Source organism: Phaethon aethereus (genome assembly GCF_964289735.1).
Source record: "Phaethon aethereus genome assembly, chromosome: 1".
Classification (NCBI taxonomy): Eukaryota; Metazoa; Chordata; class Aves; order Phaethontiformes; family Phaethontidae; genus Phaethon; species Phaethon aethereus.
Genome location: NC_138575.1, coordinates 71,242,510 through 71,267,794, shown reverse-complemented (window position 1 = coordinate 71,267,794; position 25,285 = coordinate 71,242,510). Strand labels below are relative to the sequence as shown.

At 42.0% G+C, this 25,285-nt stretch overlaps 1 protein-coding gene across 1 annotated transcript in view; it reads right to left on the bottom strand.

Annotated features, from left to right (window-relative positions):
* The window catches only part of PTPRO (protein tyrosine phosphatase receptor type O), a gene marked incomplete at its 3' end in the record, with an annotated part of 156,768 nt that extends 143,884 nt beyond the window's left edge, over window positions 1-12,884 (bottom strand). The window contains exon 1 of the mRNA XM_082014404.1: window positions 12,422-12,884. Within this exon, the coding sequence (XP_081870530.1) occupies window positions 12,422-12,616 (195 nt within the window). The 5' untranslated portion in view covers window positions 12,617-12,884. The remainder of the gene's footprint in view (window positions 1-12,421) is intronic.
* Between the last annotated feature and the right edge of the window lie 12,401 nt (window positions 12,885-25,285).

Sequence of the window (25,285 nt, the reverse complement as noted above, 5' to 3'; positions counted from 1 at the left end):
GAACTCTCTTCTGTTTCTTTTATGCTAAATATAAAGAAGTGCAGAGGTTTTTCCTTTTCCTATAAACTCAGCTCATTCTGTGTAAGCTCTGTTCTCCAGGGTATCTTCACGCTCTCTGCCAACACCTTTCACTTCACAAGTGGTAAGCACATTCCGCAGAACAGTCCTTCTTTCTTTCTTTCCACAATAAATTAAATCTAGCATTGTAGGGTCTTCAAGGAAAAAGCATCATTTTGCTCCTCTAACAGATGACATCATAAGATGTATTTTTTTTTAACTGTAAGATATTTCTTTGTGTTATTCACTGGAAGATCTGACTTTTTAAAGATATAAACAGAAGGCTTTTTTACAGTGATATTGTTTGGAAATCAGAATTCATGGAACAGAACTGGAAGAACTAAGTGCCTTAGAAAAACAACCATGTTAGGGACCTCTTAAACTTGGGAGGGAGATTTCTTTGTTTGGGTTTTAGTTTCTTGTGGGGTTTTTTGTTTGATTTGGGGTGCAGGCAGGTATTTTTTATTATTCTGTATCCTGTAGTTTAAAAAAAACAAAACTATTCTATAAGGGACAAATAAACATCTAAAAGTATGAGCTAACATAATTTCAAGGCAAAATCTGTGAATAAACTAACAAATCACCAAATTCATCCTCCCCTCCAACATTATAAATCATTAGTAATAAAACGCTAGTATGATGCAGAGTCAGGCAACAGAAGCTTTAATCACAGTCCAAAGTAACTGTTCCTTTGGAGCTCATTAAGTGTATCGAGTCCCTGTAATCTTCTATTGATTTTAGGAGCAGGGGCTCAGTTATCAATACAAAAAGTGTAAGGGAAATTTCCAGAAAGGATTCTACATATTCCCTTGAGATATGTATTTTTGCACCTTGATTTTTTCCAAGTCTCTCTAACTGGGTGCAGAGATGACCGACTCCTCTGCTCCAGCACTAAGCCAGCCAGGACAGAGGACAGCCCTGCCCCAGCAGCCTTTAATTTACATCACTCACAAGTACCCCTGTGGTGAAGTTTTAATGGTTTCCCGCACGCCTAAGACCTAAGCTTGTAAAATATATGAAGACATGGTTCTCCTCCCAGAAGGGTAAGAAGGAGGGGGAATCTCAATCAAAAAGCTTTCTTGAGAAATGCGAACCTGTGAAATGAATGTGCAGCGATAGCAGATACCTGCCTGACTCTGCAGAAAGTTTAAGTGATAATTAAGGCACATTCTAACAATGGCAGCGCTAAGAATTTTACCCTTGATGTTATATTTAAAGCTCAAGCTCCAAGGAGCTGGTGAATGCAAGAAAACCAGCAGACTTCAGCAAAAATCTTGTGATGGTAACCCAGAGTTTTAAATTTCTAAAGAAAGATAGCCTAATTTTTTTTTTTAAATGAATTTAAGAAAAAGAACCAAAATAGTCTGGTTAGTAAGACAGTTTCATGCTCTTTTGAGTCCCAATTCATGGTTTTTAAAAAGATTTAATTGACTATCATTCGTTTCCTGCAGGGCCTAACAGGTTGTCCAGAGACATGGTGGAATCTCCATCCTCGCAAATACTCAAAACTCATCCAGAGATGGCCCTGAGCCTCCGACCTACTTGGCCCTGCTTTGAGCTGAGCCTCAGACCAGATGGTCTCCAGATGTCCCTTCCATGCTAAATAACTCTGCGACTAAATGGTTACACGTTTCCCTGCATCCTCAGAGATGTGCAGAGTCCCTGCTCTATACCACAGCATTCGCCATTTTGTTGACAACCAGGGGACAATTCTGAATCAACTGCTTTCTCAACGGGCCTGTTGCACTCTCCTGCTCCTCCCTTGCCCCACGATCCGCAATTGGGCAGTGTGCCCTGTGCACCCCCACAGCTATGCGGTGGAGCAAGGAATATCAGCATTACCGTCAGCCAGCTAGAAGGCTAAACAAGACGATACCTATGATAGTCCAAAAAGTGGGCAGCAGAACATAAAGCTGTCCAGTGATATCCAACCAGACCACATCCAGCTTATAACACACAGTTGTGACATTTTTGAGGAGAACCATTCCCTGCTTTTGACTTGCTGCCTTATGGCTGCATCTACAGGCAGTCCAACGCGGCAGCCCTTGGCTTTCCTCCCTCTAGACAAGATAGCTTGCTGCGAGCCCAGTTCTGCCGTGTTGTTGAACCTCAACTCAAAAAGTTATTGCACTGGGAATGAAAAAATTTCACGCTTTCTTTCTAAGCGCCATATGATACCTACACACCTTACAGGACAACAGACAAATGCAGAGACTGTGAACTACCAGCTTAGAAACCCAGTTATATTATCCTAAACATTTCAATGGCAAGATTGATTCTTCCAGTTAAAACTAATGCTAATTCAGGTATCCACTCTCTCTCATATGCTTTCATTGTATAACCAGCATTGATAAGGGCAACAAATCCCTACCTCCGGAAAAAATAAAAGTAGTAAAATTTTTCAGATAAAAATAAAAATACCCTGATCAGTAGATAGTTTCCCTCGCAGTATATATTGACAGTGAACAGTTGTCTTATACAACCATTACAAGATACCATTACTAAAAGCCAATCCCCAAACAGGTCGTGTCTTTATTAAAGGTTAGCTACAGAAAGAAAAGGGATGCAGAAATAACTGTGCACATAACTGGAACAGACGAAGCCTGCAAGATATGCACTGGCACGTTCCAAAATGCTTCTGTTTCTTTTCCATTTTATCTCCTAACCTCATAATGTTCACAAACGTATTTTAATTGTGTATGAAATAATGTCACCTGCAGCTATTCCAGTCATGCCAGTCCTTCTGGTGGGGCCATAGGGAAGGCATTCTGGCTCTGCTCCAAGCTGAATGGTCATGCACCATATAACAGACATTCCAGAATTTGTTTCTTCCACCTGCACACTTACCAATATCCTGACTTGCCACTGTCCATCACCCAGCGTAGTAATGTCTACCAGGAAAAAATGGTATCTAGGCTGTTATGGCACCACATAAAAAACCCTTCGTCCCAGCATCAAGCATGATGTCTCCCAGAGCCAAGTGGTCTCTGGCATGTTGCTTTGCAAAAAGACTTATGCAAACTTCAGGTCATTAAGGACAGAATAGTCAAGCGGGAAAACTAAGTATCTTCTTTTTAAAGGATATTTACAATATGCAGCACATATGGATACAGACTCCATTTAAAGCTGTTGTGATGCACTGTAGTCAAAGGGCCAAAATTCACTTTTTTTTTTACTTACTAATATTGTTAACTTCTTTTAACCATTCATCCCTCCTTAATTCTCGAGTTTTAAACCAAACTGTGTCCACACAGGAACAGATAGAGCTCAGTTAATCTCCACAATAGCTCTATGTGTACATCCAAGAACACATCCAGTTTTGTCTTCTCCACAGAAGCAATTCAGAGGATTTAACCCCACCATGAGTTCTTCCAAAAAGGAGCAGCTCTGCTACTTAATATATAACTTGGACTTATTGCCAGCTCTTAATTTGACCATGCATTTGCCCTTTAGACAAAAATTATTTTCTAGATACCTATCTTAAATTACTTTTCAAATTCTGGTTCCTTTCTCCATTTCAGATAATTATGCAAATGTATTTTGAACTGTTATTTCCATTTGTGTGATCAGATATGAAAGTCTACTGTTCTGTAGTTAACTGGAAGCATGTAAGTGAAAGAGTCTAGGAAATAATGCCTGTGTTCAGATCACACTTGAGCAGAGCAGGGTAAGAGTTTACATTCTGAAATTCAAAGGCCCCAGAATGTCGTTGGGTTTTGGTATCGCTTTTGACTCAGCTAGCCTATTAGAGAAGCAGGGACCAGCTATACTTTTCAGATCCATATCTAAGGGCGTATCTAGTATTGATGCAGAATTTGGCTTCCACCCATCCAGGTATCTGTGTTAATGATGCAATGCCAGCAAAAATAGCTATAGGTTGAAGCGTACATAAATCTGAACTCTTATTTGAAAAGTCCTCGAAATACAGAGGAAGAGAAAGAGGAGACTAAAGGCTCTGCCTGGAGAAAACCACCCTATTTTTTGCCTAGCATTGGTTACGTAATTTAAGTTTCATGCAAAGAAGCTCCTCTTGTAAAAGCTGAAGCATTCAAGTGTGCTCCTATTACACTGGCTCCAGCAGCAGATTACAACACGCCAATTCTTGCCAATACAGCTACTCTTTAAGCGAGAAGGCCTTTCAAGATTTATCTGGCGGAGAGTTTATTTAAGCTATCAGACCCTCAGATTCCAAAAATCAAAACCATGCCATGGCCTCCAGTTTGTGCTACTGACACTACGGTGAGCCCAAGGTCACCAGCACATCACAGTTAGCTCTCTGCTGCACGTCAAACTTCACAGCATCACCTGGCTGAGATCGCAGGTCTTCCCGCTACAGCTTGATCCAAAGCCCATTTAAAGCAACATAAAGACTTCAGTTGACTTCATTTGGACTTTGGACCCGTTCCCAGAAGCACAGTAGACTCTCTGATAGCTCTCAGCATCCAAAGAATTAGAAGCAACCCAGCAGTTTTGGTTCCAGTTAACAGAGGTTGGTGTTGCACATAAACAACAGGTGAGATCACAAAATTATTATCTGTATTCATTGAGTGCCTCGGATTCAGTTAAATGCTGGTGACATACGGTGTCACCATTGTGTAGTTTTAATGTTTTCCCACAATGCTGCTGAGGAAACCTGACAGGGCTTTGGAGCTTATGGAGTCTTGAGTTAGTTTTCAAAAAAAGATTTAAAAATTAACAAGAATTTTTGGTTTAACACATTATCTTGTAACCCACTGAGAAGTAATTTTCTATCAGAGATCATTCTGAAATACACTTAAGTATTCACTATGTATTAATTTATCTTTCAGAAAATGTCATAATTTTTCTTGTTGTATTTAATAACTGCTAGTTAATTATGTAAAATCCCATCCCATCTGCTTATTCCTTCACACAGAGAAATTAGAGGGCTCAATTCTACAGTCATTACTCACAGAAGAAGAGGCATTGATTTAGTGGACTTCCCTGAAAAGGGATTACAGTATAGGATCCTCTGATATTGATTTTGTGCCATCATAATCTTTTCCTCAGAAGTAGACACTGATGACTCAAGATAATATCAGTGCAAGATTAGGCGGGGCAGCCAAGCTAGATAAAGAAGATAATTAAAAAAAAAAACCCCACAAAACTCCTAATTTACAGTAAACCAACTGCAACAAAATATTAGCTATGTCCTCTGTTTTGAATACAAGTTCTCTTTAAAATAAAAGAAAATATCTGAGTGATGTTTCTCAACTCTTGCACTGCTTACAGTTACTTTCATGAACCTGTTGTGAGCTAGAGCATTTTTTTGTAGGTTAATGGGTTCTCTTTGAAGGGATTAAAGTCACATTGATCATTAATTATTTTTTGATGTTTTAAACTGATGTAAATGTCCAGAAGCTCTGATGAGCAACATCCTGTAGAAATCAATACCAAATAAAAACAACAGCAGCAAACAACAACGACCCAAAAAAACCCCTTTGCTCAGCTCCTGGGGGAAACAATTGTGACTTATTTCTGTTTGGAAGGTATACTGCCCCTTGGGGAATACCAGCAACTGGCATATGTGACAATCATATCTCAGTTATCTAGAGCATCCTTATTTTGATGTGTCTATCTTTCAGACTTCAGGCAGAGTCTGCAGATATTTTGCATACAGAACAAAGATAAGCACAGCAGTACTAAGCAAATAATAAATAAATTTCATTGCTGTTGAAAAATGTTCAATTTTCTCTTAAATCCACCTTGCAGTACTTTGGGAAAACTCTAATTAGCATTCTTTCTGTGGAATTTCTTCCACCAAGCCTCTCTAATGTTCATCACCGCCTTTTAGTAAGGTGTTGGGTTTTTTGGTTTGTTTTTTTCTTACTCAAGTTTAAAATTTCTTTGCTGCTTTTAAGTGGAATGAGAACTAGACCCTTCCTTCTTGTTTGATAGGTCAACAAGGAGCAAAGATTTTCCATGTTAAAATTACTTCCATATCAAAATGGTTTCACATGAACAAAGAGGAAATGACCCTGCATAGCTGTGGTGCAGATAACAGACACATGCCAAACAGCAGATCGCACAAAGGTAGCAAGGCAATTGGGACAGTCTGTGGTCTGCTCTGGGGACTCTTCTCAGCCTTGAAGAACAGCCCTTTCTTGGTTGATTCTAGGGATATGTCAAGGAAATGATTGAAAGCTCTTAAACTTGAAGCAGTTACTGATCTGATTGACAATTTTGTGACTGGGACCTCCCTCTCTTACCCCAGAGGTTTGGCCTCTGCATTATATAGTCAGAAGTCAACATAACTAAACTGGGGACTTACTGGTTTATAGCTCACAAAGGAGCTACAGTTGTTCAAACCATTCTGACATCACTAGAAGACCCATGTCTCAACCAGCTAAAGAGCACTAAGGCCAAATGATTTCAAAATCACAGCTGTTAGATTGACAGGCAATATTATCTGCTTTTCCCAAAATACTTAAGAAAGAATTAGGATTTTTATGCCCCGAGAGGTTCATATCTACCAAACAGCTACCTGATGTTAAATCTCTGGCTGACATAGAAGAGCACAGAGTTGTTGACTTCTGTTATCTCCATTCACCTCCTCTGAAGTGCTCAATCCTTGTGCTTAAATGTCCCACTCAATTTTTCCACCCCAAATATTATGTTTTCTGTCCATTGTGCCTATCCCACATATTCTCTTCTCATGTCCATGCTGCCACCTCAAGACGAGCATGCTAAAAGCTGAGTGTATTAATTCCCTTAAAAACATAACTCCTGCAGCTCTCTTCCCTGTTACTATCAGCTGTGTCATCAACTTCCCATCACCGATGCCTACTTGTAAAGCATTTCTTCTCTAAAGGCACACACATAACAGAAGAAGAAATGCAAAGACAACCATAGTAATTTGAGCGTAGCACACACTACTGTTGCTCTGGTACAATGTGCTATCTTTATGGCGAGCCAGACATGATGCATATCATTTTATTTCTGGAACTCCTTCATTTAAAAGCTGCTGTAACTTCCTAGCATAAGAATGAAGGAGTTCCAGAAATAAAATGCATCACATTTGGCTTACTGTAAAGACAGCAGACTTCTTCCTTAAGAGTTGCTTCCTTGACTGGCTGTATTCATTCAAGATTACACAGTGCTATGAAAAGCAAGGTAACCTTTCTGCTTCAAGTATCTCCCATTCTCTATTCATCTACTACACATTGCATACATGGCAGCTAGTATGTCTTGCCACATTTCTTTCATAAAGATTTTTCTCTTTTCAACTATACATTGATAGAAGCTTAATTTTAAAAAGTTATAGTAGCTTTTATATGCAGAACATATTTAATAAGCCATTCTCTTCATTTTCGTAGCAGATTCCTAGGTACTAAGCTCTGTGTAAAGATTTTAATTTTGAAAGATTTTTAATGTTTATCCAAGTTTGATTTTTTCTTTACATTTCAACCAATTACATTTTTCTGCAAGAATAGAATCTTTAAAACCTTGAGTAACAAAAATGTAATCGCTAATTTACTAGAAGATGAGAGTGCTCAGGATTAAGTGATACATACTTCTCCAGTGGAAAAGGCAAATAATTTTAAAGAACACTTAAAACCAGAGTTAACTATGAGCCTTTTAAGTTGTTCAATAAAAAGACCTGTTTTCATAGCTTTTTTTTTTGTTTTTTTACATTCATCATCCTGACCCATATGCCTAAGTAAAAAAAAAGTTCTGTTTTCTCCAGATCTGAGACTGTCTAGTTAAATAAGTCTCAAGATGGATTTAGACAAGACTTTGTTCAATTTAACATTTATTCTGAAGCTCTGCAAGGTCACTCATGATCTACCTGGATTGCTCTGTGTGGTGACATCAGAAATGCAAAGATTAGTGGGCTTCTCAAGTTCACTCAGCACATCGTCTGTAAGCACTTTAACAAATTGCCACGGGATCACCACAGGTAAGTCTTCATTCAGCGTAGTCCCTGTCTTAACCCAAATAAGGGATGACCCCTGAATGCAGCTTCTGACTGAGGTGATGCAACCTAGAAATTGCCTTATTGATCTCATGCAATTTGAGTTTGGGGCTCATAACTCCTGCAGGGATGAAAAATCTTTTCTGGATGGCCTACTATCATTTCACCACAATGAAATCAGAAGTTTGCCAAAGTATAATAGCAGACTCTTCTTCCACTGGCAGAGAGGGTTTTTGAAAGTGCCTACTACAGTTCTGTAAACATGAGTTGGCATCCAAGCATCCTCTTCATTAGCTTTGCCCTCTAGAATCACTCTGGGCTAGAAATAATCCATGAAAATAAAGCAATGAGAGAGAACATGGCTTGTAAAAGTTTTAAGCTAAGGATGACCGTTTAGAATATTTTTGTTTGTTTGTTTAAAAGAAAAGTGTATGCTTTTGCTGGGAGGATGCTTTTCTCTCCCATATGGCCTGGATAGTCTTAGACTAGTGGTAGGCAGAAAAGTTCCGACTCTTTTACCTCAGTAGCTCCTGAGTCTGTCCTATCAGGAGGAAATATTACACTAGTTTTGCAAACAAAAATAAACTGGTAAAATGCGTTGTTTTTCTTTAATTTTTGTACTAGTAGGACATGGTCATGAAGGGAAAAAAAAAACAAAACCCAAACCCACCTTGTTTTCTCAATAAGAGCTTCAGCCAGCATCTCTGTACCAAAATTCACATCAAGTGTCCATTTCTTCTCCAGCCAGGAGGAAACAGTGGTGAAGCACTGGGACTCCCAGCTCTGAAATCAGCCTCTCTCATAAAAATGTTGCTCCCATAGAAAGAGGCAGTGTCCTGATGGTACAGCTTTTGCTTCCGATTATTAACATTAGATGCAGATATTCTTGAAAATCACACCAATAGAAACACATTTCCTTTGTTAGGTAACGTTGGGCTGAGTAAAGTCTTACAGAATCTTAATCTCTTTGAATGCCTTGGTCCATGTAAACTTGAATTGAGAATTCGCTATGACACCAAACTGCATAAAGTAATATAGTAGGAGATAAAAGTCTACCCAGCTAGACTTAAAAAGCTGTCCTTGCTAAGAGAAAGAAAGTGAGTGATATTGCTTTATATGCAGAGCCTGAAAAGCATATCTAAGACTGATACATGAAGACCTCAATGTTCTGGAAATCAGAGATGGCATTTTTTTAGTTGTATTTGTAGACAATTTTCCTGAAAAGTGCCATCCGTCCTATTTAGTCTATACATGGAACTTCTGTGACAACCAGTTTTCTCATTGTTTTCCTACTGAGAGTATTGGTCAGACCCTCTTGGAGACATAACAGATTGTAAATGATGTCCCAGCATCAGGTTTGGCATGTTTAAGAGTTTTTAAGAAGCTCTACCTTGTCCCACACAACTAATACAGCAAGGAAACATAAAATCACTCAGGTACAAGCCACTAACAGCGTGGGACATCTGACATACTGGTCACATAATCCAGGGCAGAACTTCAACTGGTTGAAGCTCGGTGTAGACATGACTAAAGGGCAGTTGCTGGATGGCAGTTAAAAGGGATGGGAAAGGTAACATCAGCCACTGGAGTTAAGGAAAGTGTCTACGTTTTGCTGTTCTTTCTTGCTGCTTTCAGCTGTGAACAGCCATGCCTTTGCCACATCAGAATGAGACATTTACAAAGCAAGCTGCTAAGGACGATGCTTTCCAGCCATTCAGAGGCTGAAAAAACGGCAAACGCAGACCCATTGCAAAATGGCAACATATTAAATAAGAGATTCCTACAGAACGGTTGCAGGCTTCTCTCTGAAGCAAGACGCAGCCCTGTTTCTCTCACAAGTACTATAAACCTGTACTAATATCTGAGCTCACACATAATATCTGAGCCTTTCTTCTGCTAGTTTCTAAACTAGCCACCACATAAGAAAACTACTGAAGATAGAGAATGATAAAAGTTCAAGATCACAGTGCTGTATTTCCAAAAAACGTTATGGGATTGCCTTGGGACCCAGAAAGCATTCACATCACACTGTGAAAGAAGAAATTAAATATTACTTGCCCATAGCAACAACATCAGGCATGTAACATGCAGCGGGCAATATCCCTGTTTGACCTTCTTTTTTCACTGGCTGTACCAAGCAACCTCAGACAACATCAGGAATTGGAACATGTTGGCACTATTGCTTTACACCATGAAATATGGCAGCTGGAAGGGAAGAGAAAATTTGCTTTGAGCAGTTTTATCACTGTGCAGAGTCTGCTGATAGTTTTACAAATTGCCAGATAGGCATCAAGGCCACGTGAACCAGATACAGTTTAGCAAGGGACTTTTGGGTTGCTAATGTTTAAACAGCAAGCACACAGACATCAGTTTTGCCCGTCTTCAGATTCATCAGTTCAGTGCCGCTGCTTTCTCAATGAGATTAACTTCCAGGTAAAACATCAATTTAATAACTCTAGGCTGGATAATTTTAATACTGCTTCAGCAAGTTGGCAGAACTAAACAGCACAAAGACAGGGAAATATCTTGTTTTGAAATTAGTTGTTTTCAATTATTTGTCACTGCAAAAAATATACAGACAATAAAGAAAACTCAGTGAATTTCAGGCTCAGGAAAATGGTCCTATTCCAGTGAACTGAAATAAGAATTGCTCTTGCTTCTCAGACATCTTTCCTGTAACTACATTTACTTTGAGCATCCTCTGAAGTCTCAGTTCTCCTCTCATTATAGTGTCTAATAATAACGTACAAGACAACTAATTACAGTAGACTTACTACCCAACATAATAATAATCATAATTCAGTCACACATGGTGTTTACTGACATACCTCTACCTCGAGCTACAGCTTTACCTTCTCTAACACTACAAAATTCTGCTAATGCTTATCAGCTTTCTTTGTCATTCCAGTCCTGGGTTTGTCTGAGTTTTATCTGGCTCTGAAGTAACGGATACTTTCCAACAGAATGAAAACCCGAGGCCTTGATTACCTTCAAACCTTTACCAAATTTCTTGAGATTTATTATTTATTTTACAAGTATAGTATTTTACAGATTTAAACTACCTGTTTCCTATCCTGCTTTACCACAGTAGTGTTTGTAAACCCACAACCAAAACACCTTGATTTTTTAAAAAAGTCAGGATTCAGAGTAACATGAAAAAAATCACCAAATTCCAAGGAACAAAATTTTGTCTGTATTTTAGCATTTTATCTTGTATAAATGTATGTTTCAGCAATTACGAAAACGAGACAGCTGACAGTTGACTACTATATGTGAACAGATGCTGTGAAAGCTTCTCTTTAAATAGTTCTGTCAATGCAATGTCAATTTTAGAAGTGACACCACTGCTGTTCTAGGACACGATCCTGCAAACTCTTATTCACACAGGGAGTCCTGCTGATTTCCACAGAACATTTACATTTATAAGACTCTGAAAGGTCAGGTTCTTAGGTGCAGAGCTCTCCTTAACAGTGGCTGACAAATACATGACAAAGTTTTTAGTAGTGCTGAACGCTGTACTTCAGGCAATGACATTTATAGTCAATGGCATTCACCAAGACGGTACATAGATTTTCTTTTAGAAGTTACACGAAGCACATTAAATATGCTCGAGAAACCATTAAAGGAGCAAAAGCTTAAAGATAAAAAAAATGTCATGTGAAACCAAGCTTGCAGTATTAAGCAGAACTTTGAAAAATTAATCTGCCAAGAAGATAGGCTGAGCCTGAACACAGCACGGTGCTGATCAGAGAGCAACGTTAAATTCTGCCACGATAAAGCAGACACGATACACCACCCGCCCCTTTGTTAGCTGCATTTTCATGAGGAAAAATAAGACTTTTAACGGGGGCACACGTCGCGGCGGGGTGCGATTCCCCGGAGCCAGCGCCGCAGCCGGGCAGCGGCAGGGGCCGGGCCGGGCCAGGGCGGCGGCAGGGCCGGGGCCGGGGCGGCCGGTGCTGAAGGACAGCGCGGCGCCCCCACCACGGCCCGGCCCTGCTGGGCAATACACCCCCAAAAGGCCACATCGCCCCACTGTCGGCACCCCTGCCGAGAAGCGGGTAACTTCGGAGGAGGAGGCAGAGGATGGGAGGAAGCGCCGCCGCGGCAGCACCCCCCGGGCTGCCGGCACTGGCGGCGGGGACACGGGAGAGGGCTGCGCGCCCGTCGGACCGCGCACCGCGGGGCGGCACCGCCTCCCCTCCCCGCTCCCAAATCCACACGCTACCCGCGGGAGCACAAAGCAGGGACAGCCGGGGCTGAGCCCCTGCCTCCGTCGGCCGGCGGGAGCGACGGAGGGGGCGCAGCCACCCGCCCGTGCCCGGGCGCCGCGGTCCCGCCGGGAAGGAGCACAAAGGCGGCGCGGAGGGGGCTCGGTACCCACGGGAGGGGCGGGGGGGACCCGCAGCTCTCCCCTTCCCCGGCACTTACCTTCAGCAGCACAAAGAGCCAGAGGAGGCAGGAGCGGGCCCCCGGGGCCCCCCGCCGCCGGCGGCCGGGCATCAGGGGGGACGGCGGCCGCGGCACGCGGGGGCGGCCGGGAAGCGGGGGCTGCTGCTCCTCTGCCCCTCGCCCCCCTCCGCTCGGCTCCAAGCCGTGCCCGGCAATGGCGAATTGCGGCAGCATCAGGCGGCCGGCGGCGACGCCGACCTCCCCGCCGAGCGGTGCATCCTGCCGCCCCCCGCCTCTTTTATTTGGGGTTGGTGGCGGAGGGGAGGAGGAGGAGGAAGGGGAAGGCGAAGGCGGCGGGGGGAGGGAGGGGGGCGTCTCCCCTCCCAGGAGTTTGGACGATCGCGCCGCTCGCCGCACGGGAAGGGGTGGGGAGCGCCGTCTCCTCGGCGGGAGCGGCCCCAGCCCCCGGCGGAAGGCGAGGGCTGGGAGCCGGCAGCCACCGCCCTCGACCCCCCCGCACCGCCCTACCCTGCCCCTCCCTCCTTTCCCAAGAGCATCTCCTTCTCCCAACAGCATCTCCTCTCCGCGGGCAGGAAAAGCACGGCGGCAGGCAAAACCGCGTCCCCACCACCGCTCCCCACCACGCACAACAGTCCCTCCTCAATGTCATTTTTCCTGCTCCCCCCCGTCGCGATCAGGGGACAGAAATGCCACCAGCACTCCGGGGGGTGGGGGGGGGTGGCCGGCTGGCGGGGCAGAGAAAGGCCGGGGCCAGACCCTGTCCCCGGGGCAAGCACGGCCCCGCACCGGGCTTTTGGCTTCTGCGGGAGGCAACTGCTCCCCAGTCGCAGCTGTGTTGGAGCTCCAGCTCCAGGAGCAGTAGCCGGTACCCAGCTGCCAGCAGCAGCCACAGTGTTTGGAAACAACGGGGACTTCCTTACGGCTGTTCTCAGGAGGTAGAATAAAGCCTGTGGACAACTCCTCAGAGGTTCAACGTATAGGTCTAAGCCTGCAAGGGGTGGAAAAGCATTCATCCTGTCCTGCGAGATGCTCAGGCCCAGTGATTAGCATCACAAGGAGAAATATAAGGCCATGTCCTCTATTGTGTCTTCCCCACACACCCTGCAATCCTGCGATTTGATCAGAGCCCAATTTCCAAACTTGGAGGATAGGCAAGATTTTCAGCCTTGTGAGAGTCTTGTTTAAGATGATGTCCCCAGGAAAAGGGGGGGGGGGGGCTGTGGAGACAAAACAAAAAACAAAAACCACCTATACATACCCCCATTCAACAATTATGATGAAAATAGTCTTTCCAAAATAACAAGACTATGTCAGAACCTGGTTTGTCACCAACCACACTCACACCACTATGAATTACCTGCACTGAAGATGCACCTTATCAGAGTTATAACCACACATAGAATCACACAGGATCACAGAATCATTAAGGTTGGAAAAGACCTTTAAGATCATCAAGTCCAACCATCAACCCAACACCACCATGCCCACTAAACCACATGGGCATCCACACACATCCACACGTTTTTTGAACACTTCCAGAGATGGTGACTCCACCACCTCCCTAGGCAGCCTCTTCCAATGCTTGACCACTCTCTCAGTGAAGAATTTTTTCCTAATATCCAATCTAAACCTCCCCTGGCGCAACTTGAGGCCATTTCCTCTTGTTCTGTAGCTAGTTACTTGAGAGAAGAGACCAACACTCACCTCACCACAACCCCCTTTCAGGTAGTTGTAGAGAGCGGTAAGGTCTCCCCTCAGCCTCCTCTTCTCCAGACTGAACAACCCCAGTTCCTTCAGCCGCTCCTCATAAGACTTGTGCTCCAGACTCACCAGCTTTGTTGCCCTTCTCTGGACATGCTCAAGCACCTCAGCATCCTTCTTGTAGTGAGGGGCCCAAAACTGAACACACTATTCGAGGTGCGGCCTCACCAGTGCCGAGTACAGGGGCACGATCACTTCCCTACTCCTGCTGGCCATACTATTTCTGATACAGGCCAGGATGCTGTTGGCCTTCTTGGCCACCTGGGCACACTGCCGGCTCATGTTCAGCCGGCTGTCAGCCAGCATCAACCAATATCGATCTGAACAAAATAGGGTTGTAAGTGTAATAAGGATACGTCTAGGGCATTAAATTTCAGAGCCACTTTGGATCTAGATGTGGTCCCATTGCTTATAGTAATGGGCCACCACCTCACTTTTCCTTAAGAAACACTAAAATAGTGGCTGAAAGTAGATGCAGGGTTTGTTTTCGAATTTTCTAACTCATTTAGGGAAGATGAACTCTATTACATTCTTGTGGGAATGTCCTTTAAGCTGATCACTTACAGAGTTGTTTTCTAACAGCGTTACTAAATTAGATGATAATGAACCTACATTTCAGAGCCCTGTCTGCCTTATACGTGGTATATTTTTGATTTTCATATAATTTGGGTCTTCAGTCAACTAAAGCTTGATTTCAAAGCGGCCAAAGCCAGAGAGGGATGTGCTTATTTTGTGCTGAAATAGGCCCTTGAGCAGTGATTTGCCACACTTGATGGGGATTAATTCAGAAAATGAAGGAGAAATTCAGGTCCTGTATAGATACTGGCACAAAGCCCTAATTTAGAGCTCTAGGAGGCAAATGCTATCCATATCTGCATTTATAAGAAGCTAGGGTCGGAAAAGACCTAACCAATGCTACCAGTGAAGGACACAGGCCTCTCTTGGGTACCCATTGCTCTGTTGGTGTTTGGAGCATTATCTGAAATTGGTATGCAAGTGGTTAACCGCAGCTAAACTTCCTTCAGTACACAGGTTTAGGATGAAGAGAGAGGTTATCTGAAAGACAGTGCAGTGAATTTCTTTAGGAAATTAAGATTGTCATCAGTACTTGAGAGCTGTGGATTGAATTTTAGGCTAGGAACTTACAATTTAATTTACTTAGTAAACAAAAATAGTCAGTTTTTTACATTACAAATGATCTTTACGCAGTCTTTCTTCTGCAATATTCCACTCATTTACAACACTTAGATGTTAAAATGATGATGGAATAAACAAGACTAAAGATATCTAAAAAGCAAAAGAATTTAAATATAAAAGTCTAGTAGCATTTTAGCCTCAGAACATAACTATCTGAATCAAAGAGAGTTAAAATGAACAATAAGAGAACTGAAAGAGTGAGAATCATTTCTGGAATGAAACCTTTGGTAAAGGACTGAGATACTAAAACGTTCAGATCTGGCTGTTGCAAAGAAAAATGCAGCCAAAAGAATGCAAGAGTTGCATCCTTTTTTAAATTATGAGGGTCTAGTGATGCTCAACCTTTTCAAGAATTGCCAGTGCTTTGGAAGATTCCAATCTGCCAATAGAACTGAATCCTTCAGAAATTGATCAGCTTGGGGTTTTATTTTCAATTAAAGATAATTTTAAAAGGTATTTTCTAGCAACTAATCAAGATTGTGTTAGACACAGGTGGTAGAACAGTTCCTGCCAAGGAAAGCCTACACCCAAGTAGAGAAAGGTGGTACAATGTGAGCAAAGTTAACAAGCAAAGATTAGCATGCTTTGAGAGGTTGGCTCCAGACTTTTTTGATGGATGAAACCTGGAAAATCATAACAAGCATTTCTTAAGAAAGCAAGAAGGTAGGATGTGAAGGAGGAGCAAAAGAAACAACTTCTTTTCTGAATAGGAGATGAGAAAATTAAATATACACAGGACAAAAAAAAAGGAACTATGAGAACAAGGGCAACCTCATTTGTTTCTAGCATCTAAACAATAAAAACAGTGAGTCTATTATTGAATTTTTGCTGGTTTGTAAATAACAAGACGACGAGATATCTTCCATTTACTCTTGGAAAAAGGAACAGGGCAATTTGTAAGCATTTGCAAGTGGTCAGTAAGTGAAAGATACTGATACAAGGGTATTCCAGAAGCTCCAGAAGTCCTTCAAGCCCCTATCCAACCAGTCAAAATCACACCAACAGTTAAAAGGCTTCCTAAGGACTCTGTAACCCACTACATCACTCCAGGAGGAAATGAAGGAAGTATTCAGCAGCATACCTCACAAATTAATCTGGAATTTGGTTTATTTGAATGAAAAACATGCAAATATTTGAGGAAAAAAAAAATCATTAAAAAAGTGTTCAAATGGGGAACCCATCCTGGAGTCAAACATGGCTTTTTCTGAATCAGATACTGTGGGTTTGGTGATTTGACCTAAGACCTTTTCTTTTCTCCCTTTGCATTCCAGAAATCTGAAAAACACCTTCTTAGCACAGTACAAGCTGAAACATATTCCCAGTTCCTAAGGCAGCCCTATACCAAGGACTAAGTCAAAGCCCTGACCTGACATCTGTGTAGCTCCTACAACAATACAAAGCAGGGAGGGAGTCCTTTACCCCACCAGCAAGCTCCCTTGACTCACGTAAGGCTGATGCTTGTGAATCTGTGCCATCTTTTCCCAGAATTTATCAAAGGTCATATGTGGCATTATGGCATGGATATAGGGCCAGAGCGTGTTGCATTATGAGTGTTCCTGATTTTTCCCTAGGAATCTGTTCTAAGCATATACTTGTAAGGCATCCTAATTTTTCTTGGCCTATGAGGTATGCTGGGCTGCTGTGGTATCAAAGCAGGTTTAAGGGACTTTAGTTCTCACTCTAAATCCACCTGGCAGAATTATGGTGAAGCAGAGGGACCTGACAGTGAGATGCATAACAGGGTATTATGATACATATGAAATTCCCAGAGTCCTGCCTGCATTTACTAGATTTACTGTAAAGTCTGGGGATGAGTTATTTTGTGATGTGCCGTATGCAGGAACATGATAAAGATATTTCAAGGTATTATAGGACAGAGATCACTAGAAGGCAAAAATCATTAAAAGAAACCCCCCTTGCATTTTAAGACCGTCACCTACAAGCAGGACTCCACATCAAGAACACTTTGTCAAGAGCTTCTCAGGTAGCTCACCAACTGCTTGAAGGTCGTGCTAGTGACATTAGAGTTCTACCTTTAAATTTAACAATGCGATGAATTAAAGAAATTGTGGTTGCTTGTAATCAGTGATTTAATGAAGTAACATCCTAACTGAACCAGCATTTATTACCATATATCGTCATAGATTATTAGGGGAAAATAAAAAACTAAGATGTTTTGTGGTTTCAAACATTTATAAGGGTGTTCCTGCTTGTAGCTTACACAGATTTAATTTCAGGTTTACAGTAAATTCTCCCCTTGCCCCTGAAAACCCCAAAGCAACACTCAGTCAGATCTACCAAGTTTGCCTGCCCTAGGGGGAAAAGCTGTAAATTACCATCTATTCTTAGCTGCAGTATAAGCCTGGATTTATATGAAGCTTTACAGGCCTCAGCAAGTCTGGATAAATACGGCATGAAATGAGGTTCATAAAAAAACTCCACACACCTGTTAAGTAGTCCATGAAGTTTTTGAAGCAAAGCTATTTTTCAGTGACAAATGTTTCTATGAAAAAAAAAAAAAGTGTGGTTCGTTCTTAAATATATTCTCACCTAATGTCCTTTCATTGCAATGACAGCAATGGATAAAACAACAACAAAAACAAGTGCAAAGGGTGGCTAGAATAATGTGCATGGGTGCCATTTACGCATTCAAGTGCAAATTTATCTTAGGTTTCTTTTTGATAAGTACAAGCCCTTTGACTTTTAGAAGTATGTCCCACACCCCCGCCAACAAACAATTTGACAGTTTTTTCTTTAAGATCTGTCTTTTCATAACAAGAATGATTGACACACTTCAGATGTACAACCTGACCAGCTTCGAGATGCTTATTAGTATTTCGATGCAAGAGAAGCAGTGAACTATACCACAAAAGGTCATTTCCCTTTAAAAAAAGTCAGAAATCTGTCTTTGGCATTGCATCTTTTCCTCATAAATAAGTTTATGGAAGATTTTTTCCAATATTTCTTTCCTTTAACATTGTGCAGTGTTCACTGAAATAATATATGGAGAGGAACCGGGTTGTTTTTTGGGTTGTTTTGCAGGATGCAAGCAGTAAACATACCCATAAAGGCCAATGAGATTATTTAACATTTAAACAGTGTATGCAACTTTTATTTGTCTGTCCTAAGGTATCTGGATGCTACAGGATGCTGGAGAAACAGAGCAAGCTCTGTGAATGGAATTTTATATCAAGAAAAATATTCATATATATTTACCTTTCTTGTGAGCTATTAAATACTTGATCGTCCCTGCCTGTTATCAGGAATCATCTCTTTTACTCTTAGAGTTCTCCCTCAAGTCTCAGGAGATACAGTTGATTTAAAAAATTGCTGCATTTTCTAACTGTGCTTATTTTGTATTGTAACCTGTACGTTTCCTTCCCGATGCAGCTGGCATTTTCGTCTATGATCTGAGCAGGTCAAAGGCACACCCACACTGGAGTAAGGAGGAGGTTGGGAATTTCTGACTGTCCTTAGCTCCTTTCCCAGCCATATAAGACAACAATAACAAAACAAAACAAAACAAAAAAAAATCAAGTGATCTTTTCTGCTTAAGATGGATACATCTTTCTGGGGGTAACCTTGAGTAATTCAACTGTACTTTACATTGCAGAACCATCCAGGTTCTTCATCACCCCAAAAAACAAAGGAAAAACATACAGAAGAAGCCAGACTGGGTTCTGGCTTGCCCCAGTCAGCGACCAACTTTAGTACCTTTCACCTTTAAAATATGCTGACTTCCTCTGACCCTCAGAGGCTCTATTGATTCACAGAAATCTGAGTCATACTTACAGGAAACATATCTCTCCCCAGAAATTTACAATAGGAGCTGCAATTTTGCACAGATAACATCCTCCTTTTCTTCCTTGGCATCTGTGCTAAAATTTTTTCTCCATCTTCATGGTATGGGGTTATCACATCCCAATATAAATGTGCATGCCTTAAATCAGTGCCTTTTCACTCCCATTTCCCAAATGGCCTCAGTAAGCAGCCTTTTTGCATTAGCAATATTTCTTTCCTACTCAAAGATAATTATATTAGTTTCTGCGTACTACTTCCCAATCACAGGTATCGAAGCATTTTTCAAAGGAACAAGAATAGCTGTCTCCCTGGCTCTGTAGGTGAGGGAAGTACATAGCTCATATGCTCTATAACGTCAGAAGACCATGAACAGAAGCACCTCAGAGTCCAAGTTTCACCTTGAAACTGAAGAAACAAAAAGCCCTTGTGTGATGTCTGCAGTCAGATTTGGTCTCTCTCCTCAGCAGGAGTTACCCACAGATGGACAGCAGCGTCAAAGTCAAATTAAGACAGAAGAACCGTTCCATGCATCGAGCCGCGGTGCCCTGTTATTGTACCCGCTCCCTGCCCGTGTTCCCACAGTAGCACCTGCGCTGCCGCCCTTCTGCCCAGGGTACCTGCGGCAGAGGTAAGCAGCCCTGATCCAGCCCAGTGGGATACTGCTGCCAGCCCTGGCTGCCTTCCCACCACGCTCTTCCTCACCCCTTTGCAGTGAGCTGCTCTGCTTAAAGGGAGGACTTTCAGCATCTTTCCTCCGCTTCATGAAAGCCCCAGCCAATCAATCAGGTGACAAGACGTGACTAAAGCAATCGGTCACACCTTTTGATTAATCATGCCAATTACTGGGTACTCAGAGTAAACAATTTCAAAAGCAACCCGGTGTGGAAAACGGGCCTGCAGCTATGTAAGAATGGGTCGAATTGCTTGAAATCATAAATATATTCATAGAAATCCATTTCATTCACAAACAATTTACTTCCTAGGGGGTGAATTTCATTCAGAAAAGAGAGAAAAGACAAGATTCAGAAAATATGTTATTGGCATCATCAGGTGTTCTAATTTCAGCTGCAGAAATCATAAAGGAAAGCAGATTAGCAGGATTTAAGAGAATTTTACATGTTATATAGGCATAGAAAGAAAATCTGTAGATTTATCAGGTAAGGCAATGATGTTTTCTCTTTAAATTCAGTCTTTAACATTTCAAGATCTCAGGGGTCAGAAAGAGTGTTAAACACAAAGGATGGGATGATGCAGGATTTTTTGTTTGTTCATTTTTGCCTTTCTGTACATTATATGTGGGATCATCCCAGATTATTTGGAAAAAATGTGCAACAGTAAAAAGGGAAACAAAAGCTTTTTCAAATATACAAGTGTTAGAACATGTCTACATGTATTCTCCATTTTTCAGACTTACTACACACCTATTTGCAAGGTCTTAATTAAAAAGAGTCTGCTTTACTTTTTCTCAATCATCTCTCAAGAAACATGTATGGTCTATCCAGTTTACACAAATTAGCACACTAATGTCAAATGTATCAATTATGAACTTAACACACTCCCAGGCTAATGGGAGTTATATTACTGACTTCAGTAGACATAGGATGCCTTACTTATTTTTTGGAAAGTAATTTAATAGAGATTGATACAATGAGTCAGCAAACTGTTTTTTCTAACATGACTTTCACCTTTAGGAATATTCCTTCACAGTTCATATAGAGAGCTGGGTATGAAAATATGTTGAGACTGTGGTTTGCTGTCTCTATCCCGACATCTTCCACATGAGAGAAATGAGAAGGAAGCTTAGCAGACCTGAGCAAGTCAGTCAGGTAGCTATGCTGCCTGAGTGAATTAGGAGAAGCAGAGCCCTTAGCTGGTGCCTTCAGCTGAAATCAGCGCCAACAGCCCCTCTTTCTCCAACGGAGCAGCTGAAGTCTCAGACGAGATGAGCATGCATCCCCTGAGCACATCCGTGACCTTCTTGCCCCTTGAGTCAGCAGTGTCTGCCTGTACAAGTGTTCATTTCCCACTCAGCCCCAACAGGAGGTTGCTGGCCGTTGAGCAATCCCAAGGGGATGACTCCATAGCTGACAGCTGTGCCTGGGCTGTTAGTTGCTTCATGGCCAAAAACAGTATTTGTTTTCAATCAACTGATTTGACTAATGCTAGAGGAGGGCAGAGGATGAGACCTCATAGCAGTGACATTGACCTGGGTTAGATGGGGACAGTTGATGGAGAAGCCAAGTGCCTGTCCTCTCCCCATGAAGCACACTCCTGCTGGTGTCCTTAACCCAGTCTCAGTGGTAGCACACCAAAAGCTACGCCCACCCCACTGCTCAAAGTAGGATAATTTGTATGTGGACACACATTGCCCAGATCAAGTGCAGGTGTCAACCTGGTAAGCTAGGGTTTTTTTTTTTTTCCAGTTATGGTGTTCCTATGTCCTAAAGGAAATAATCTGATGTTCTGAGTCTACTATAAGGCAGAAAGGATTTTATAAGGAAAAACTCCCACAGAAGAGAAACCAAAGTTTGAACTGACACAAAGGCTAACATATAGTCTCCTGCCCTGACCTACATAGTTCTTACAGGGTAGTGTTGAAGTCTACTGAAGTATTGTGGGGAAAGCTTGTGCTTCAGAGGCATTTCAGAGTCTAGAGACTGTCAGTCTCAAATGGGGATGGGGGGGAGGGGAAGAAAAAAAATCCAGTGCTGTTAGCACTCTGCAGAAGAGTCCCTGCATTATCTTAGCCAAGGTTATCAAATCCATGACGAATATGGGGTTCACTTTCTTATGCTTCCAGACAACCCACAAATCTCAAAGTGCCAAACAAACCAAATTGCTATGAAATTAGAGTCATAGAAAACTATGTGCAACAATAAGACCCAGAACAATCTTCATTTCCATGGCATTTTTGTCATAATTAAAAATATTCATAGAGCTTTACAAAGCATGAAATTACCTCGGCATTTTCATATCAGAGTAGAACTTTGGCACCAGCTCAGGGTAAAACTCTGGAGCCCTGGGAGGCTGCACGTTACACATCAAACGTTCAAGTACATGCCGAATGCCTTGTAAAACCGGAGGCGGCTACGAAATGGCTGGAGTGGTCCGATGCTTTTGGACAAGACAGCTCTGACATTTTCTGTCAGCTTAGGAAATCAGCACAAAGCGGGAGGTAGATCAATAGTGTAGAAAACATCAAAATGACATTATGGGGACTTTGACAGAGGTAAAGTGTTTACAAGCATAACAGGTTCAGCTGCAATAATTAAATGTGGAGCTTTACGCAGGCTGTGCATGGAAACAGCCCCTCTGAAGTAGACTGCTAGCTGACATGACCCAAATACATGCATGGGGCCAAAAAACACTGAAAACAAAGGCATCTTGGTACAGTAATTCTCAGAACCTGGTTGTAAGCAGAAGCAACTAATAAAGGGTGGTGCTCATCATATCTGACATACCTTCCATCTTCTATTCAGCAAAGGAAAGAAAATGTGGAATTCCCCATTTGAAATGTGAGAAGTGCCATGACTGCTTTCTGAGAACAGCTTACTCTGTTAGAGTATCGCATTCCTGTAACAAACATCTACTCAAGTCAATGGAATAGTTTATATGAGAAAATACCATTTATTCAGTGTAAAAGGTTTAAGAACTCAGTCCATGGAATTCATGAGGTCAAGCTGAAAATAATTCATGTATGTGCCAAGAATACTTCAGCTTTGAGGTTCACACCCATTTGTAACCCATCCTGTCTTGGGCAGCCCAACATACCACCTTTCCAAGACTTATTAGCTATTTGCTCCCAGGAATTTCATTCAGGCCTTCTTCTAACTCGGGGAGCTTGTTGACCTTGGACAGCTTGAAATTAAGAGGACTCCATGATTTCAGTAGCACACTGAAGTGGTTACCAGAAACGTACAGATACATGCTGGGGTTCAGAATAGCGAGACACAAATTTAAGTAAGTGTCGTGGTTTAGCCCCAGCCAGCAACCAAGACCCAAGCAGCTGCTCACTCACTCCCCCACAGTGGGACAGGGGAGAGGATCGGAAGAGTAAAAGTGAGGAAATTCATGGTTTGACATAAAGACAGCTTAATAGGTAAAGCAAAAGCCACACACACAAGCAAAGAAAAACAAGGAATTCATTTGTTACTCCCCAGGGGCAGGTGTTCAGCCATCTCCAGGGAAGCAGGGCTCCATCACGCCTAACGGTTTCTTGGGAAGACAGATGCCATAACTCCAAACATCCCCCCACCCCTTCCTTCTTCTTCATCCCAGCTTTATATATTGAACATGACATCATAAGGTAGGGAATATCCCTTTGGCCAGCCTGAGTCAGCTGTCCTGGCTGTGTCCCCTCCCAGCTTCCCCTGCACCCCCAGCCTTCTTGCTGTCAGGCCAGCATGAGAAGCTGGACTGTCCTTGACTATTTAGCAACAACTCAAAACATCAGCACGTTATCAACATTTTCTCATCCCAGATCCAAAACACAGCCTCACACTGGCTTCTGTGAAGAAAATTAACTCTAGAGCAGCTGAAACCAGGACAGTAAGCCTTGTTGCAAATGTTTGACTACGAAAGCCCTCATGAAAGGATACACATAAAAAAAACACTCTTCAGTTTCTGTGCCACCACTGAGTGAGTCAAGTAATGTTCTAATATCAAGGTGGATTTAAAGCATTGCCATCAAAGTAATTACATTTGACAGAGATGAGAAATGGGATCCTGTTATATATGGCAACATATTTTATTACAAAAATCTGACTGTGCCAGAAAAAAAAAACCCACATAATGAGGTCAACTGAAATTCCTGTGGAAAAGGGGATGAAGCTAAAAAGACAGATAATACCCAGGTGAAAACAGGAAAAATGCAGATTTTCAGAATAATTTTCAGTGCATTCTAAGACTGAGAGACTTATCGGCAAGATTTCTGTCTATCATCCTCATGGCACTGATCCATCCAACCTGAATCAAGGTAGCTCATCATTTTAAGGTGCAATATTGATTCAAGTAGTCAGCACAACAGGAATCTGAAAGGAGAAGCTGGCTACTGTGCTGGCAACAAGTTCATTGTTGCAATGATAGGAAAAAAATGTTGGACTGTGTAGCCACGAAGGCTCAACTGAGCCTGAAAACTCCTGTTTTCCTCCAAGAGTCTTACAAGCAGAGTAGAATTCTAAGAAACCCACAATAGCTGTGGATTTTTTCCACTGGAATGCAATTAATAATGTTGGAAAATATGTTTAAGAAAGGAGGTCAAATAGTAACAGAAGTGGAAGTTAATCGAAAACTTACTGCAAAGATCATTATCCATGCAGAATACACACAGGTGGACATTTAAGTGGATGCTTACAATTAGAGAGTCCTCATCCAAAAAACATGATCAAGCAAGAGTCTGACAGATAGCCTGAGGACTAAGCAAAACCCTTGACTGGTAGCAATACATCCAAGTCCTCCAGATTTCAAATTAGACACAGGCATTGCAATAGCCTGACGTGGCACCGGGCACAGAGCAGAAGCGTAACAGTTTGAGGTCTTGGGACCAATCACCACCAGCTGATGAAGCTCCTCCCCACGTACAGTGCCATAGGAATCCAACACATGTGTCTTAGATACCCTCTTTTGCCAGGCTGTCTGCTTTTCATTAACAGTACTTCTCTTCCGTGGTTACCCAGTGCATTACCCGGGCACAGCTGTACAAATGTTCATGCTTTCAACCCATTTTCACCCCTGTTTTAGCCTTATTTTTATTCCCTATTCTTTAAGTAAGCTGACCTACTTAATCACTTTATTCTGCAGCTCCACTGAGTACCTACCGCTTATTAGTGTTTGTTAATGTCAAAACATTCTGCAATTTTTTATTTTTCTGGTACTTACTTTGCACTTGTAAAGCAAAATAAAAATCATCAAATGAGAACAGCATCGGTAAACAGCTATTCTTAGTGTTTTGCATGCAAGTCTGTAAACTATTATAGCACTCATTTTTAGTATGAGCTCTCCAACAACCCTGAAGTATTTGAATGTTAGCATCAGCGCAATCAAATTATTTTAATTGTCAGTAAAAATGCATAAAATTAAAGCACTATCAGATTACACTTTGTTTTCATACACTTTAACCTATGC